The sequence below is a fragment of the Pteropus alecto genome, unplaced genomic scaffold (genome assembly GCF_000325575.1).
Source record: "Pteropus alecto unplaced genomic scaffold, ASM32557v1 scaffold7, whole genome shotgun sequence".
In the NCBI taxonomy this organism is placed as follows: Eukaryota; Metazoa; Chordata; class Mammalia; order Chiroptera; family Pteropodidae; genus Pteropus; species Pteropus alecto.
The window spans coordinates 29726000-29739823 of record NW_006494614.1 but is presented as its reverse complement, the minus strand read 5'-3'; the positions used below and the strand labels follow the sequence as shown (position 1 = coordinate 29739823).

At 31.8% G+C, this 13824-nt stretch overlaps 1 protein-coding gene across 1 annotated transcript in view; it reads left to right on the top strand.

Annotated features, from left to right (window-relative positions):
- Window positions 1–13824, top strand: part of PRIM2 (DNA primase subunit 2) — a 244155-nt gene that overhangs the window by 203071 nt on the left and 27260 nt on the right. Inside the window, exon 12 of the mRNA XM_006926414.3 lies at window positions 4527–4609. Within this exon, the coding sequence (XP_006926476.1) occupies window positions 4527–4609 (83 nt within the window). The remainder of the gene's footprint in view (window positions 1–4526; window positions 4610–13824) is intronic.

The following is a 13824-nucleotide window of genomic DNA, read 5'->3' as shown; positions in this document are numbered from 1 at the left end:
CCAATGCAAGTTCTTCGAAGACTTCTGAAACTGGATACCTCAAATTTTAGAATAGCAGGTTCATCGATTTTTAAAAGACTACTGAGGAAAAGTCTGTTTTATTCTCATTACTGTCACCGGATTAATACACACACAGATAAGTGAGGAATTTAACAGATTGTTGTGTCAAACATTTCTCAATTTGCCTGAGTTTTAGGTTTAAAAAAAAAATCTAGGTTAAACTATTTTCTATCGATTTCCAAGTTCAACAGCTTTTTTTTTTTTTTTAATAGTTTCCTGAGCATACCTTGGAAAACTCATTTACCTGGTATGTCAGAGATGATTTAATAGTCCATAATAGTAAATTTTCTAGATTATCAAAGCTTAGTGCAATATGTGTTAAAACTTTTATGCTTTGACATCTTAATTGAAACTTTTAAGATCACATACTTTTAGGCTGTTAAAAATCAAATAATCACAAACAGAATTTTAAGAAAGATGTTACCTGTGTCCAGAGCATATAAAAATGCTTGAATATTTATGTTTAATAGATGAAAAGGTGGTCAATACTATTATACACAGTGAGTGGTTCTTATCACTTGTATCAGTCACTCAATGTAGTTTTTAGAAATAGATTCTCAAACCTCACCCTCAGTTATATAAAAGAAGTATTCGCAAGTTCCAAGGGTGATTTTTATGTTCTTTATTTCTTATACCTGTTAAATTATATCTTATTTATTCCAATCCATTCTGTTTGTTTTATTTTGTTTTTAATTTAAACCACTAGTTAAAAAATATTATACCTAGCACTCAGTGATCTCTTTGTTAGGCACATTTATCTATCCTTTTTAAAAAATAATAAACTTTATTTTTTAAGAGCAATTTTAGGTGCACGGCAAAATTGAGAACTTAGAGTTCCCATATACCCTGTGTCCCCACTTACACAACCTTCCCTGCTGTTGATATCCCATACAAGTGTGGCTTGTTACATGTGAGCTGAGAAGAATGTGTAATCAGCTGTTGTTGGATGTAGCTGTTTTATAGATATCAATTATATTCAGTTGATTGAGGAGGGCACAGCTGAGTTCAACTGTATTGTTGCTGACTTTCTGCCTGCTGGACCTGTCCATTTCTGATGGAGGGGTGTCGAAGTCTCTAACGGTAGATTCATCTAAATCTTACAGTTCTATCAAGATTTTACCTCATGTATTTTGAGGCTTCATTGTTAGGTACATACAAATTAAGGGTTGTTATGTCTTCTTGGAGTATTTATCCCTTTATCATTATGTAATATTCTAGATAAATTTTCTTGCTCTGAAGTCTGCTATGTCTGAAACCAATACAATTTCTTCTGCTTTCTTTTGATTTGTGTCAGTATTTCTGCATTTCTTTACTTTTTATCTATATGTGTCTTTATGTTTCCAGTGGCTTTCTTCTACACAGTATGCAGTTGGTTCTTATTTTTTGATCCACTCTGACAATCTCTGTTTTTAATTGGTGTATTTAGACCATTGATGTTTAGAGTAATAATTGATATAACTGGATTAATATCTACCATATTTGTAACTATTTTCTATTTGTTGCCCTTATTTTTTATTCCTGTTTTGGTCCCCCATACTTTTTCTGCCTTCTGCGGTTTTAATTGAGCATTTTATATGATTCTCTTTTTTCTACTTTCTTAGCATATCTATTATACTTCTTTTTGTTACTTTTTAAAAGTTATTTTTTTTTTTTTTAAGTTTTCACTACACATTTCTACTAATCCAAGTCTCCTTTCAATCACACTGTACCATATCATGGGTAGTGCAAGTACCTTATAAAATGAAATATTTCTAATTTACTTGTATTATCCTGTCATTCATTTCGTTTATACATAAACACGTATACATGCATAGATACATAAATATACATACTCGAATACATTGTTCCTATTATTTTCAACAAAGTGTTATTTGTTAGATCAATTAAGAATAAGAAAAATAAAAGTTTTTATCTTACCTTTCCTTATTCTCTGATATTCTTTTCTTGAGGTAGATCTGTTTCTGGCCTATATCGATTCCTTTGAAGAACTTTTTTTACATTTCTTGTAATGCAGGTCTACTGGCAACAAATTACCTCAAGTTTTACTTGTCTAAGAAAGTCTTTATATCTCTTTTGAAGGATAATTTAGCAGGGTACGGAAATCTAGGTTTGTGGGGCTTTTTCTCTCATCACTTAAATATTTCACTCCTCTCCTAGCTTGCATGGTTTCTGAGAATAAGTTAGATTTAATTGATAATTGTTATCTTCGCTTCTCTGTAAGTAAGGTGTTTATTTTCTCTGACTTCTTTCAAGATTTTTTCTTTATTTTTGATTTTATGAAGTATGAATATGATATACCTACTTGTATTTTTTTTTTTTTTTTTGATATTTGTTCTTGGTATTCTGAGCTTCCTGGATCTATAGTTTGCTGTCTGACATTAATTCGAAGGAAATTCTCTGTCGTTATTGCTTCAAATATTGCTTCTATCCTTTTTTCTTGTCTCCTGGTTTTTCTGTTATTCATACGTTACACTTTCATAGTTGTCCCTTGGATATTCTGCTCTTGTTTTTTTCAGTTTTGGAAGTTTCTACTGACATATCCTCAAATTCAGAGAGTCTTTCCTCAGCCATGTCTACTAATAAGGCCATAAAGGCATTCTTTATTTCTGTTAGAGTGCTTTTGATCCTAGCATTTTTAAAAACAATTCTTTCTTAGAATATTCCTTTCTGCTTATGTTACACATCTGTTCTTGCATGTTGTCTACTTTTTCCATTAGAGGACTTAGCATATTAATCATAGTTAAACTCCTGGTCTGATAATTCCAATATCCCTGCCATATCTGGCTCTAGTTTTGATGCTTGTTTAGCCTCTTCAAACTGTATGTTTTTGCCTTTTCATATGCCTTATAATTATTTCTTAAAATGTAGACATGACATACTGGGTAAGAAGCAGCTTCTCTAAGTAGTAGTCTGTTTCTTCTATTTTCTTCTTATTGTTGAGCATAGCTTTAAAATACTTTTTTGTGATCTTTTGTACTTTATCAATCTTAAAGCCCTTTCTGACCTTTCAAATAGTTATAGACATTACTTCAAATGTAATTTGATACTTCAAATGTAATTTGAGTATATCAATTAATCTTTGTTTGTTTGTATCCTTTAATAATTCTGAGCTTAACCTAAAATTCCATGTGCAGCCTCATCTCTTTCTCATTGTGATCCTTCACAATTTCATTATCAAATTTTTTTGAGGATTATAGTGATAGCTAACTCACATTTAGTGCTTACTATGTGCCAGGAACATGTACGAGCTTTGTATTCCATTCTCACAAGAGCTCAGTGTTTATTTCCCTCACTTGACAGAAAGTGAAGGTGAGTCAACAGGAAGATACAAAATTTGCCTAAGGTCTCCCAGTGAGTAACTGATAAACTGAGATTCAAACTCAGGCAGTATAGCTCCAAACTCTTAACTATGTGCTACACAGCTTCTCAAGATAGTTTCTTGTACTAAAAATTATTACAATTTTAATCAGAATAAAGTACATACTACGAATGTTGTAAATTTTATAATTTTTAGCACTCCATAGTATTATTACCATGGAGGTTTTCATTCGTAGTTAAGATTTTTGGTAAACATATTTGTTTGGCCTGTGGGCTCTTTTCCATTATTTTTGCCCCAACCAATTTCCTATTGATTTCATTAAAAATGCACAATTGTTTCTAATAGATATATCATCTGTATGACTGAAAAATAATCTGGCTTCCTGTATTAAATTTTAAAATAAGTGTTTTGTTATTGCAGTTTCTCATTAAAATGTCTAAAATTTTCCAGATTTTGACTTAATACAGTTTACATTTCCATTCTTCTGTGTTCTTATTTATGAAAATATTTTTAGTAGTCCATCTTTATTTTTGTTTTTCTCATGAAATAATATAGAGGTGACATGTATCTACTATAAATTGTTTTTTCTGTGAAACAGTTTCTTATTTGTCCATCTCATTCTCATCCATGATTCATCTAAATTTATATTGATTCTACCTTAATGGGAAATAGACATAGAATTTAAATATGAAAATGATGTGAGATTTTTATATTTCTTAGAGTTTGCATGTTTTTATTTACAGCATCTTCCTTGTATGCCTTTTATGTAATTTTTTTAAACTAAAAAAAGTATGAGATTGTATACAGGCTTTTAGATAAACTGTTTTATAGCTGCTTTGTGATTATCTCTGCTTGTTAGCAAGTAGGACAATTAAAACTGTTTCCTCTTCCTAGTGGTTGGGCAACTTAGCCTGAGAATGCTGTAGTGTTTTATGTAACTCTTGAGCCTGTAGTACCCTGATAACTGTGTAGCTAAGTCGTCATTTAGATAAAGAGAGGAAAGCAGTTGCACCCATGGGCAATTAACTTTTTTATTAATAAGCTGTTAGACAATTAAGGGGAGCTTAGACGGTCTCTCGAGTGTGGTGTTGTACTAAGTCCTGAGTAAATAACCTTGTTGGTATGCTGGCTTGTTTTTTGTTGTCAGGGTGCCCATTCCGTCATAGTGATCCAGAGCTGCTGAAGCAGAAGTTGCAGTCATACAAGATCTCCCCTGGAGGGATAAACCAGGTAGGTCAGATTCTGCCCTGCATCCTCAGTAATGAGGCGTCAGGCAGTTCCTCTCAGTTTCATTTAATGTTCTTGCAGCAATGCTGTGTACTACTTGTCAGGCTCCACACCACCAGACATCCTTTCTTCTAGGTGAATTAAGCTAAAGCCTTGACTTTTCTGGTTTAGAGTCCTTGGAAATTCTAGTTCTGTCTGCTAGGCTGCATTTTTATTTTTCTTGGTATTAAAAGAAGCTGGAAAGCTTTTTTCTCTCAGTTTGTTTTACTATCTCAATTGAGGACACTAAAAAATTTTTTTAGAGGAATGCATTGAAGCTTATTAATGAAGTTGAAAATTAATGACATCTTATTTCATTTTGGGAAATTGTTTTCTATGCTGCATGTAGGTTAGAGCAGGAGATAATGTAGTGTGTGCTGGCTAAATGTTCTTGTAAGCCTTAGTTGTTGCTATGTTAAATCTCCCCTTCTAATGATAGTTCGTTAAATCTAACAGTTTGTCAAAATGAGTTGTCTTGCAAACAATTTAGATTAAAAAAAAATTCTCAAATGTAAAACCAAATATTTAAGAATATATTTTTTTAGTAAATATGCTTTTTAAAAAAATATATTGTGACATTACAAAGATTACTGTCTATGGTATGCTTTTGAGTTGACTTAGATTTTGAAGGAGTTCAAGAGGAACTTCTGCTTTCTTAGTTTAGGAAGAACAATATATATTTTAGAGCTGGAACGTCTCAGTCATTGTATATCCTTAAATAATTATTTTTACTTCTAGGAAATAATTGCTCTAGAGAACTCTACTGCTCCTACTGTGTCCAGAGTTTAGATTGAGTTAATTTAGTTAAAATCTTACAGTTTTTTCAGTATTCTGGATAAGACAGTGCTCAAGGTGCAGTTGAGGGATGCAAAGAAGAATCAGATATAAATCCTGGTCCTGTAGAACCAGAGTCTGGAGGAAAACATATGCCAAGTGTTATGGGAGAGGTACAGTCATCCCCCACCTATTCTATATGTTCCAAGGGGTATGTTCCAAGACCCCCAGTGGATGGATGTCTGAAACTGCAGATAGTATCAAACCCTACAGTAAATACTGTTTCTTTATATACATACATAACTACAATAAAGATTAATTTATAAAGTAGGCACAGTAGGAGATTAACAATAATATATAATAATAAAATAGGACAGTCATAACAATATACTGTAATAAAAGTTATGTGAATGTGGTCTCTCTGTCTCTCAAAATATCTTATTCTGTGCTCACCCTTCTTGTGATGATGCGAGGTGATAAAATGCCTACCTGATGAGATGGAGTGAGGCTAATACATAGGCATAGCTTTAGGCTACTGTTGACCTTCTGACTATACATCAGAAGGAGGATCATCTGCTTTGGATGATCCTGGGTCATTAAGCCATGACAGTGTTGATGATTGGGGAAATTTAATATTTTTGTACCATGGTTGACTACAGTAACTGAAACTGTAGATAATGAGGGGTACTAGTATACACGTAGAATATCTTGGGTCTTCTGAAGATAGGTGAATATAACCAGCAAGGGAGACCATGGAACACTCTCTATAAGATACTATTTTGAGTTAAGCCTTGAAGGGGGATCGGGAATTAGGAAGAGAGAATGCGTGAATAAAGGGTAGTAAATGTATAAGATTATTAGGATTTCAAGTTTAAGATAATGGTGGCACCATTGATGTCCTATCTAAAAGTTCATTGCCAGATTCAAAGTTATGAAGAGTGACACATATTTTCTTGTAGGAGTCTTATTGTTTTGGCTTTTATATTTATGTCATTGATCCATTTTGAGTTAATTTTTGTATGTGGTGTGATAGGAGGGTCCAACCTCATTCATTTTCATGTGAATATTCAGTTGTCTCAGCATCATTCATTGAAAAGACTGTTTCCCCATTGGGATGGTCTTGCACCCTTCAAAACTCATTTGGATATAGATATATGGGTTTATTTATGGACTCTCAGTTTTACTGCATTGGTCTCTATGTCTTATCTTTTTGCCAATACCATACTTCTTTTTTAATAACTGTAGTATTATAGTAAGTTTTGAAATCAGAAAATGTGAATTCTCCAAATTTGTTCTTTTTTTTCAATATTATTTTGGCTATTTAAAGACCCTTTCAATTCCATATGAATGTGAGTATTGACTTTTCCATTTTTGCAAAAAAGAAAAAAACCACTGGAACTTTCATAGGAATTGCATTGAATCTCTAGATTGCTTTGGGTAGTTAGTATTGATATCTTAACAATATTATCTTTCAATTCATGAACAAGGGTTTTATTTTTTTCCTCCGATTTATTTAGGTCTTTAATTACTTTTAGCAATATATTTTTTTTAGATTTTTGCATACATGTTTTCCTCTCCTGGGCTAAATTTATTCCTTGGTATTTTATTCTTTTGAATGCTGTTGTAAAAGAATAATTTTTTAATCTCCTTTTCTGATTGTTTACTGATAGTGTTAGAATACAACTGATTTCTTTGTATTTTTCTTGTATCCTGCTACTTTGCTGAATTCATTTATTAGGTCTGATAGTTTTTTAATGGATGTTTTAGAATTTTTTTTTTTTTTTGTATATAAGACCATGTCATCTCTGAATATAGTTTTAATTTTTCATTTTCATTTGGATGTCTTTTCTTTCTTGCCTAATTGCTAGAACTTTTAATACAATGTTGAGCAGCAGCAGTGAAAGCAGGCATCTCTGTCTTGTTCTTGACTTTAGGAGGAAAGCTTTTACTCTTTAACTGTGTGTTTGCTATTAGCTCTAGGTTTTCATATATGCCCTTTTTTATAAGAAGTTTCCTTCTTTTTCCAGTTTATGTGTGGGGTGTAATCTTGAAAGGGTGTTGGATGTTGCCAGATGCTTTTTTAGCACCGATTGACATGATCATGTGGCTTTTGTTCTTTATTCTGTTAATGTGGTACATTATATTGATTAATATGTGCTGAATCACCTTGGCATTACTGGGATAAATTCCACTAGGTCATGGCTTATAATTCTTCATTGTGCTGCTGGATTTGGTTTCCTAGTATTTTTGTTGAGGATTTTTGCATCCATATTCATAAGGGATATTGGTCTATAATTTTCTCATGATGTCTTTGTTTGGCTTTGCTATGAGGGTAATGCTGGCCTTTTAGAATGAGTTAGGAAATGTTGACTCCTTTTCTGTTCTTTGGAAGAGTAAAGAGAAGGATTGGTGTTAATTCTTTCAGTGCTTGGTAGAATTCACCAGTGAAGTCATCTGGTCCTAGGTTTTTCTTCATTGGGAGGTTTTAATACCAGTTCAGTCCCTCTACTTGTTACTTTTGTTTAGATTTTCTATGTCTTCTTGGGTCAGTTTTAGTAATTTATGTGTTTCTGGGAATTTATCCATTTCATCTAGGATATCTGATTTGTTGGTGTACAATTATTCGTGGTATTCCCTTGTAATTCTTTACACTTTAGTAAAGTCAGGAGTAATGTCCCCACTCTCATTTCTGATTTTAGTAATTTTAATCTTCCCTCCCTCTTCCCCCTGTCAGTCTAGCAAAAGCTTTGTCAATTTTATTGATCTTTTCAAAGAACTAATTTTTGAGTTTTTAAATTTTCTCTATTGTATTTCTATTCTCTATCTAGTTTATCTCCACTCTCATCTATATTTCCTTGCTTTGGCTTTGGGTTTAGTTTGCTCTTCTTGTTTTAGTTACTTAAAGCATAAAGTTAGATTATTGTTTTGAGAGCTTTCTCTTTTTTTTATTGTAGTGTTTACAGATAGAATTTTCTCTGTGAGCACTTCTTTGCTGTATTCTATAGTTTGATATGTTTTATTTTTGTTTTCGCCTGAAACTTTTGTTTTCATTTTCATTATTCCAATTTCTCTTGTGATTTTTTCCTTCACCCATTGGTTGTTTAGAAATGTGTTATCTAATTAATTTTCACATATTTAAAAATTTTCCAGTTTTCCTTTTGTCATTGATTTCTCATTTCATCACATGTGGTTGAAGATATTTTATGTAATTTCACTATTTTAAAATTTGTTAGGATTAGTTTCATTACCTAACACATGGTCTTATCCTGGAGAATGTTCCCTGTGCACTTGAGAAGAATGTATATTCTGCCATTTTGAGAGAAGTGTTCTGTATGTGTGTGTTATTTTCTAGGTGGTTTATAGTGTTGTTCAAATTATATTTTCCTAGATATTGTCTGTCTGGTTGTTCTACCCACTATCGAAAATGGAGTAATGAAGTTTCCAACTATTATTATACAACTATTTGCTTCTACTTTCAATTCTTTCATGCACTGAAAGCAATTCTTTTTTGCTTCACGTGTTTTATGTCTCTCTTTTTCAGTGTATTTATGTTAATAATTGTTACATCTTGATGGACTGACTCTTTTATTCGTATATAATGTCCTTTTTGTCTCTTGTAATAATTTTTGACTGAAAAGCTATTTTACCTAATGTTAGTATAGCTACCCCAGCTCTATTTTGGTTACTGTTTTCATGAATATCTTTTTTCATCCTTTCACTTTCAACCTATTTTTTCTTTGGATCTAAAGTGAATCTCTTGTAGAGAGCATATAGTTTGTGTATTTTTATTCATTTTTTTCCAATATTTGAGATTGGAGATTTTAATCTATCTACAAATAAAATAATTACTTATAAAAAAGGTTCACTTTTGTCATTTTGCTCTTTGTTTTCTACATGTCATATTTCTTTTATTCCTTAGTTCTTCCATTACTCCCAACTTTTGTATTTTTTTATAGTGTATTTTTTTGATTCTCTTCTCATTTCATTTTCTGTATATTTTTAATTATTTTTTTCGTAGTTACCCTGGGGATTGCAATTAACCTATTAAACTTATAACAATACCAATGTAACATCTATAATATACAAAAACTCTGCTTCTTTATATCTCTTTCTCCCTTTTTGTTGTCACAGATTACATCTTTATACATTATTTATGCCCATTAATGTGAATTTCTAATTATGCATGCATTTGTTTTTCAAATCATATTGGAAGAAAAAGAAGAGCATTATGTACCCAAAAGACTGACTTTTATATACCTATGTATTTACCAATGTTCTTTATTTTTGTATGGCATTGAGCTCTTTCTAGTGACCTTTCATTTCTGCCTGAAGGAGTCTCTTCAGCATTTCTTGTAGGACAGGTCTATGAGCAACAAGTTACCTCAGCTTTTGTCTATCTGGGAATGTCTTAATTACTTCTTCACTTTTGAAGGATACTTTTGTCACACATAGGAATCTTGGTTGACAGTTATATTTTTTTCAGCAAAATATGTCATCTCACTGTCTTCTGGCCTTATGGTTACTGCTGAAAAATATTAGCTGTTAATCTATTGAGTATCTCTTGTATGTGACTAGTGGTTTGTCTTGCTGCTCTCAAGATTCTCTGTCTTTGGATTTTGCTGATTGTTTATAATGTGTATCAGTGTGGATCTTTTTGTGTTTATCCTTCTTGGAATTTGTTGAGCTACTTGGGTGTGTGTCTTATATCAAATTTGAGAGATTTTCAGCTATTAGTTCTTCAACTATTCTTTTTTACTCCTTTCTGTCTCTGCTTCTGAGTGTCCCATTATGTATCTGTTGGTACACTTGATGGTGTTTCACATGTCTCTTTGGCTGTGTTCATTTTTCTTCATTCTTTACTCTTCTCTTCAAACTGGATAATCTCAGTTGACCTACTTCAGATTTGCTCTTCCTTTTTTTCTTTTCTTTTTTTTTTTTACCTGTTGAAACTGTCTTTTTCATTTTCCTTTTTGGTTATAATTTTCAGTGGCAGAATTTCTATCCGGTTCCCTTTTATACTTTCATTCTCTTTATTGCTATTTACAATTGTTAGTTCTTCTGGTTTCCTTTAGCTTTTTTTCTGTAATTTCTTTTAGCTCTTTGACAATATTTAACAGAGTTGATTTAAAGTCCTTGTTTAGTAAGTCCAATGTCTCTGCTTCCTTGGGGACAGTTTGTATTAATCTCTCCTGTAACTGGGCCCTACTTTCTTGTTTCTTTCTATGCATTATAATATTTTCTAGAAAACTGGATATTTCGAATATTGCAAATTGCTAACTCTGGAAGTCTGATTCTATTTGTATGCCTGGTCTGTGCTGTTCAGTGTAGTAGCCACTAGTGACACGTGATGACTTTTTAGTATTAGAAGATATGGCTGGTCCAAATCGAGATGTGCTGAAGGCAGTGATATATTGGTAAACCAGCTTTCTGAGGTTAATAAAAGCCCTGATTTATGTCATTTTCTGATTTCTGTGATGTAAATACTCCTACGTTGGCCAATTCAAACTACCAATGTGATGTTACAAATCTTGACTGGAAAGAGATAGGCACAATCAATTCTCACAAGTCAGTTTGAGTGCTCCAGCACAGCACTTGTTGAGAGTATAAAACATATATCAGGTTTTAAAGAAATAATATAAAAAAGAACATTGTAAAATATCTCAGTAATGATATTTTTATATTGATTATATGTTGAAATAACAACATTGATTTAAATGAGATGTATTGAAATTAATTTTATGTTCATTTTTACCGTTTTAATTATGGCTATAGAAAATTAAAAATTACAAATGTCACTTATATTTTTATTGGAGTACACTGCTGTAAATAGTTACTTGAGACTATTGCATATTAGAATAAGTAGGTTCTATTTCCACATCATATTTTAATGTTTGCTTCTAGCGTACATTTGTGTTTGACGTATTACAACCAATACATGCTTTTACGTGTTGAGCCATAAATGAGTATAAGGCTACTAATTTTTCAAATTTTTTGATTGAAATGATACATAATTTATAATTTTATTTCTGCACTAATATTTTTGAAAATCATTTACAAAGGAAGGAAATGTTTCAGAATTTTGACTCACCATAACCATTAATGATTATTTTAAAAGCAAATCTAATTGGTGCATCCAAGACACTTAATAATGATATTAAAACCATGAAGTATGAAAAAAAGAAAGTATGCTCTGTATACTTGGGTTAACCTCTCATTTTCATAGTCCAAAAATTCTCAAGAAGTTAGTGGACATATTAAATCTAAAACTGGTAAAATCCTTTTAATGAAGAAATCTTTCAGTGGACAGTTTAAAAGACTTCAAAGTAACACTGTGTCAAGATTTTATGGCAAAGATCAATCTCAGTGACTCCTTACTCAGTGTTCATATAAATCTGAACTACCTAAAAATCCTATGATTTTCTTAGGTAAGGATACTTATTAACAGATGATGGTATTCAGTCTGTCCATTACTTTATGAACAGTAACTGCTTTTAAGAGCAGCTTTTCTGTCTGTTTCATCTCCAGTAGCATCTCTTCTGATTTATGAGAACAATACTTTGATTGCTACACTTAGCTTGCCTTTCTTAGTACTGTAGTCGAAAATGTGTACATTATTCTTGGTTCTTGGTAAATCTTAGAACTGCATCTTAGGAAAAGATGGGAAGCTGAGCATTAGACTTGGTGCCAGGAGGATGTGGTTGTATTTTTGGCTTTATCACAAATTGCTATCTATGTATATCTTTTCTTTTTTATAAGCTAATGATATATAGTCATTTGAAGATTGTTTAATATTGTTCAAGGTGGTTCAAAGAAAAATCACTTCGAAAGTACAATAATATACGCCGTAATAAAGTTTACTTTTATTAAAATGGAAAACTAATCTTTCTTACAAAAAAGTTTAGTATTTTATTTATAGATATATATCTTTCTATAATTATTTTATTACTTATTCATTACATGAGAAATTACTGATCTCTATAGCAGAATTTCAGTAACACAATACTGTCACTTGTACTTATAATAAAATTGGGCCTGTAGACATAAAAATATTCTCCTAGCTTAGTTCTATTTCATGATCTCCCATAGCTCCCCTTTTCCCCTTTGTTTTGGGGAAGCAAACTTAAAGTATCCAGAAAATTAAATAACTGACCTTATTTCATAAGGCAAGTATTTCAGATTCTTAGCTTAGTTTTAAGCCATTTCAGACTTCCTGGTAGAGTTTACCATCAATTTACAATGTATTTCTTGTTAGACAAAGTTTCTATTTCTAAATTTATATATATCAGATATAAAGTATTTGACGTGTGTGTGTGTGTCCATCTGTCCTCTAATCCTGGGAAAAACCTTGAAGTGATAGATTTTAAGTTTTGCTTCTGTTTCCAATAGCATATTTGATGCATCTTTTTTTGTAAGATCTTTGAAAATAACTGCAAAATTAGTATAGTTTTAAATAATGATTCTGAACTTGCTTGCTTTTATACTAGGCAAAAAGTAGAATACTTGCAGTACAGTTATATTAAGTAAACCTGGAAATGAGGTTTGGCAATACTTTTACCCATATCTCTAAGCAGACTTTACCCATATACTGTCATTTGTCCTCTTCCCTCCTTCCCGCATTCCAGGTTCACTTAGTTGTTGATGTTCCCTAAAAGCTTAAATCCAAATGCTGGTATTAATCAGCACTGAGCAATTCAGTATTTTGGGTCAAAGTTTAAATTGCTTCTCAAGAATCCTTTTTTTAGTACCTATTTTTAATGATTCAGAACCTTTATTCACATGTAGTAAGTTAAACGAAAAATTTTCTATAGTAGGGTCTTTATATTGTGATAAAATATGATTACCAAATTGAGTATTATACACTTTATTTAGTATTTGATTTGTAAGAATATTTCCGGACTTGAGTTGTGGCATAATACATTTTTCTAACTAGAGAGGTCCACAGTTTTAATCGGATTCTCCAAGGCTTCTATCTCAAAGGCATCTCAAAAATTTCTATAAGCATTCCTTTTTTAAAATTATGTTTGCCTGTATACATGAAGAGCAGAATTAAAGAGCTTATAATTACCTCATTTCCCGTTTGTCCCGAGAATATTCACTGATGGCGCTTGCGGCTGCAGCATTTACCCCGAGATAGCTCACAGATTACAGTCTTAACCTTACCCCCAAAGACTGCTTCAAAATATCTTGCTTTTATTATTATTTTCGCATCTCTCTAGTATATCAATAGTCTTTGGAAACAAATCACATCATTCTGTTTATAGTATTCTGTTTTTAGTAGTGGTACTTCCACCTAAAAAATATAGTAATTCTCGATCGCTGAAAATGTCCAATCCTAGAAAACGTAGCATTCCTACATGTGATGTTAAATTAACTTTTTTTTTTTTTAAACAAGAAAAGGGTTAAGT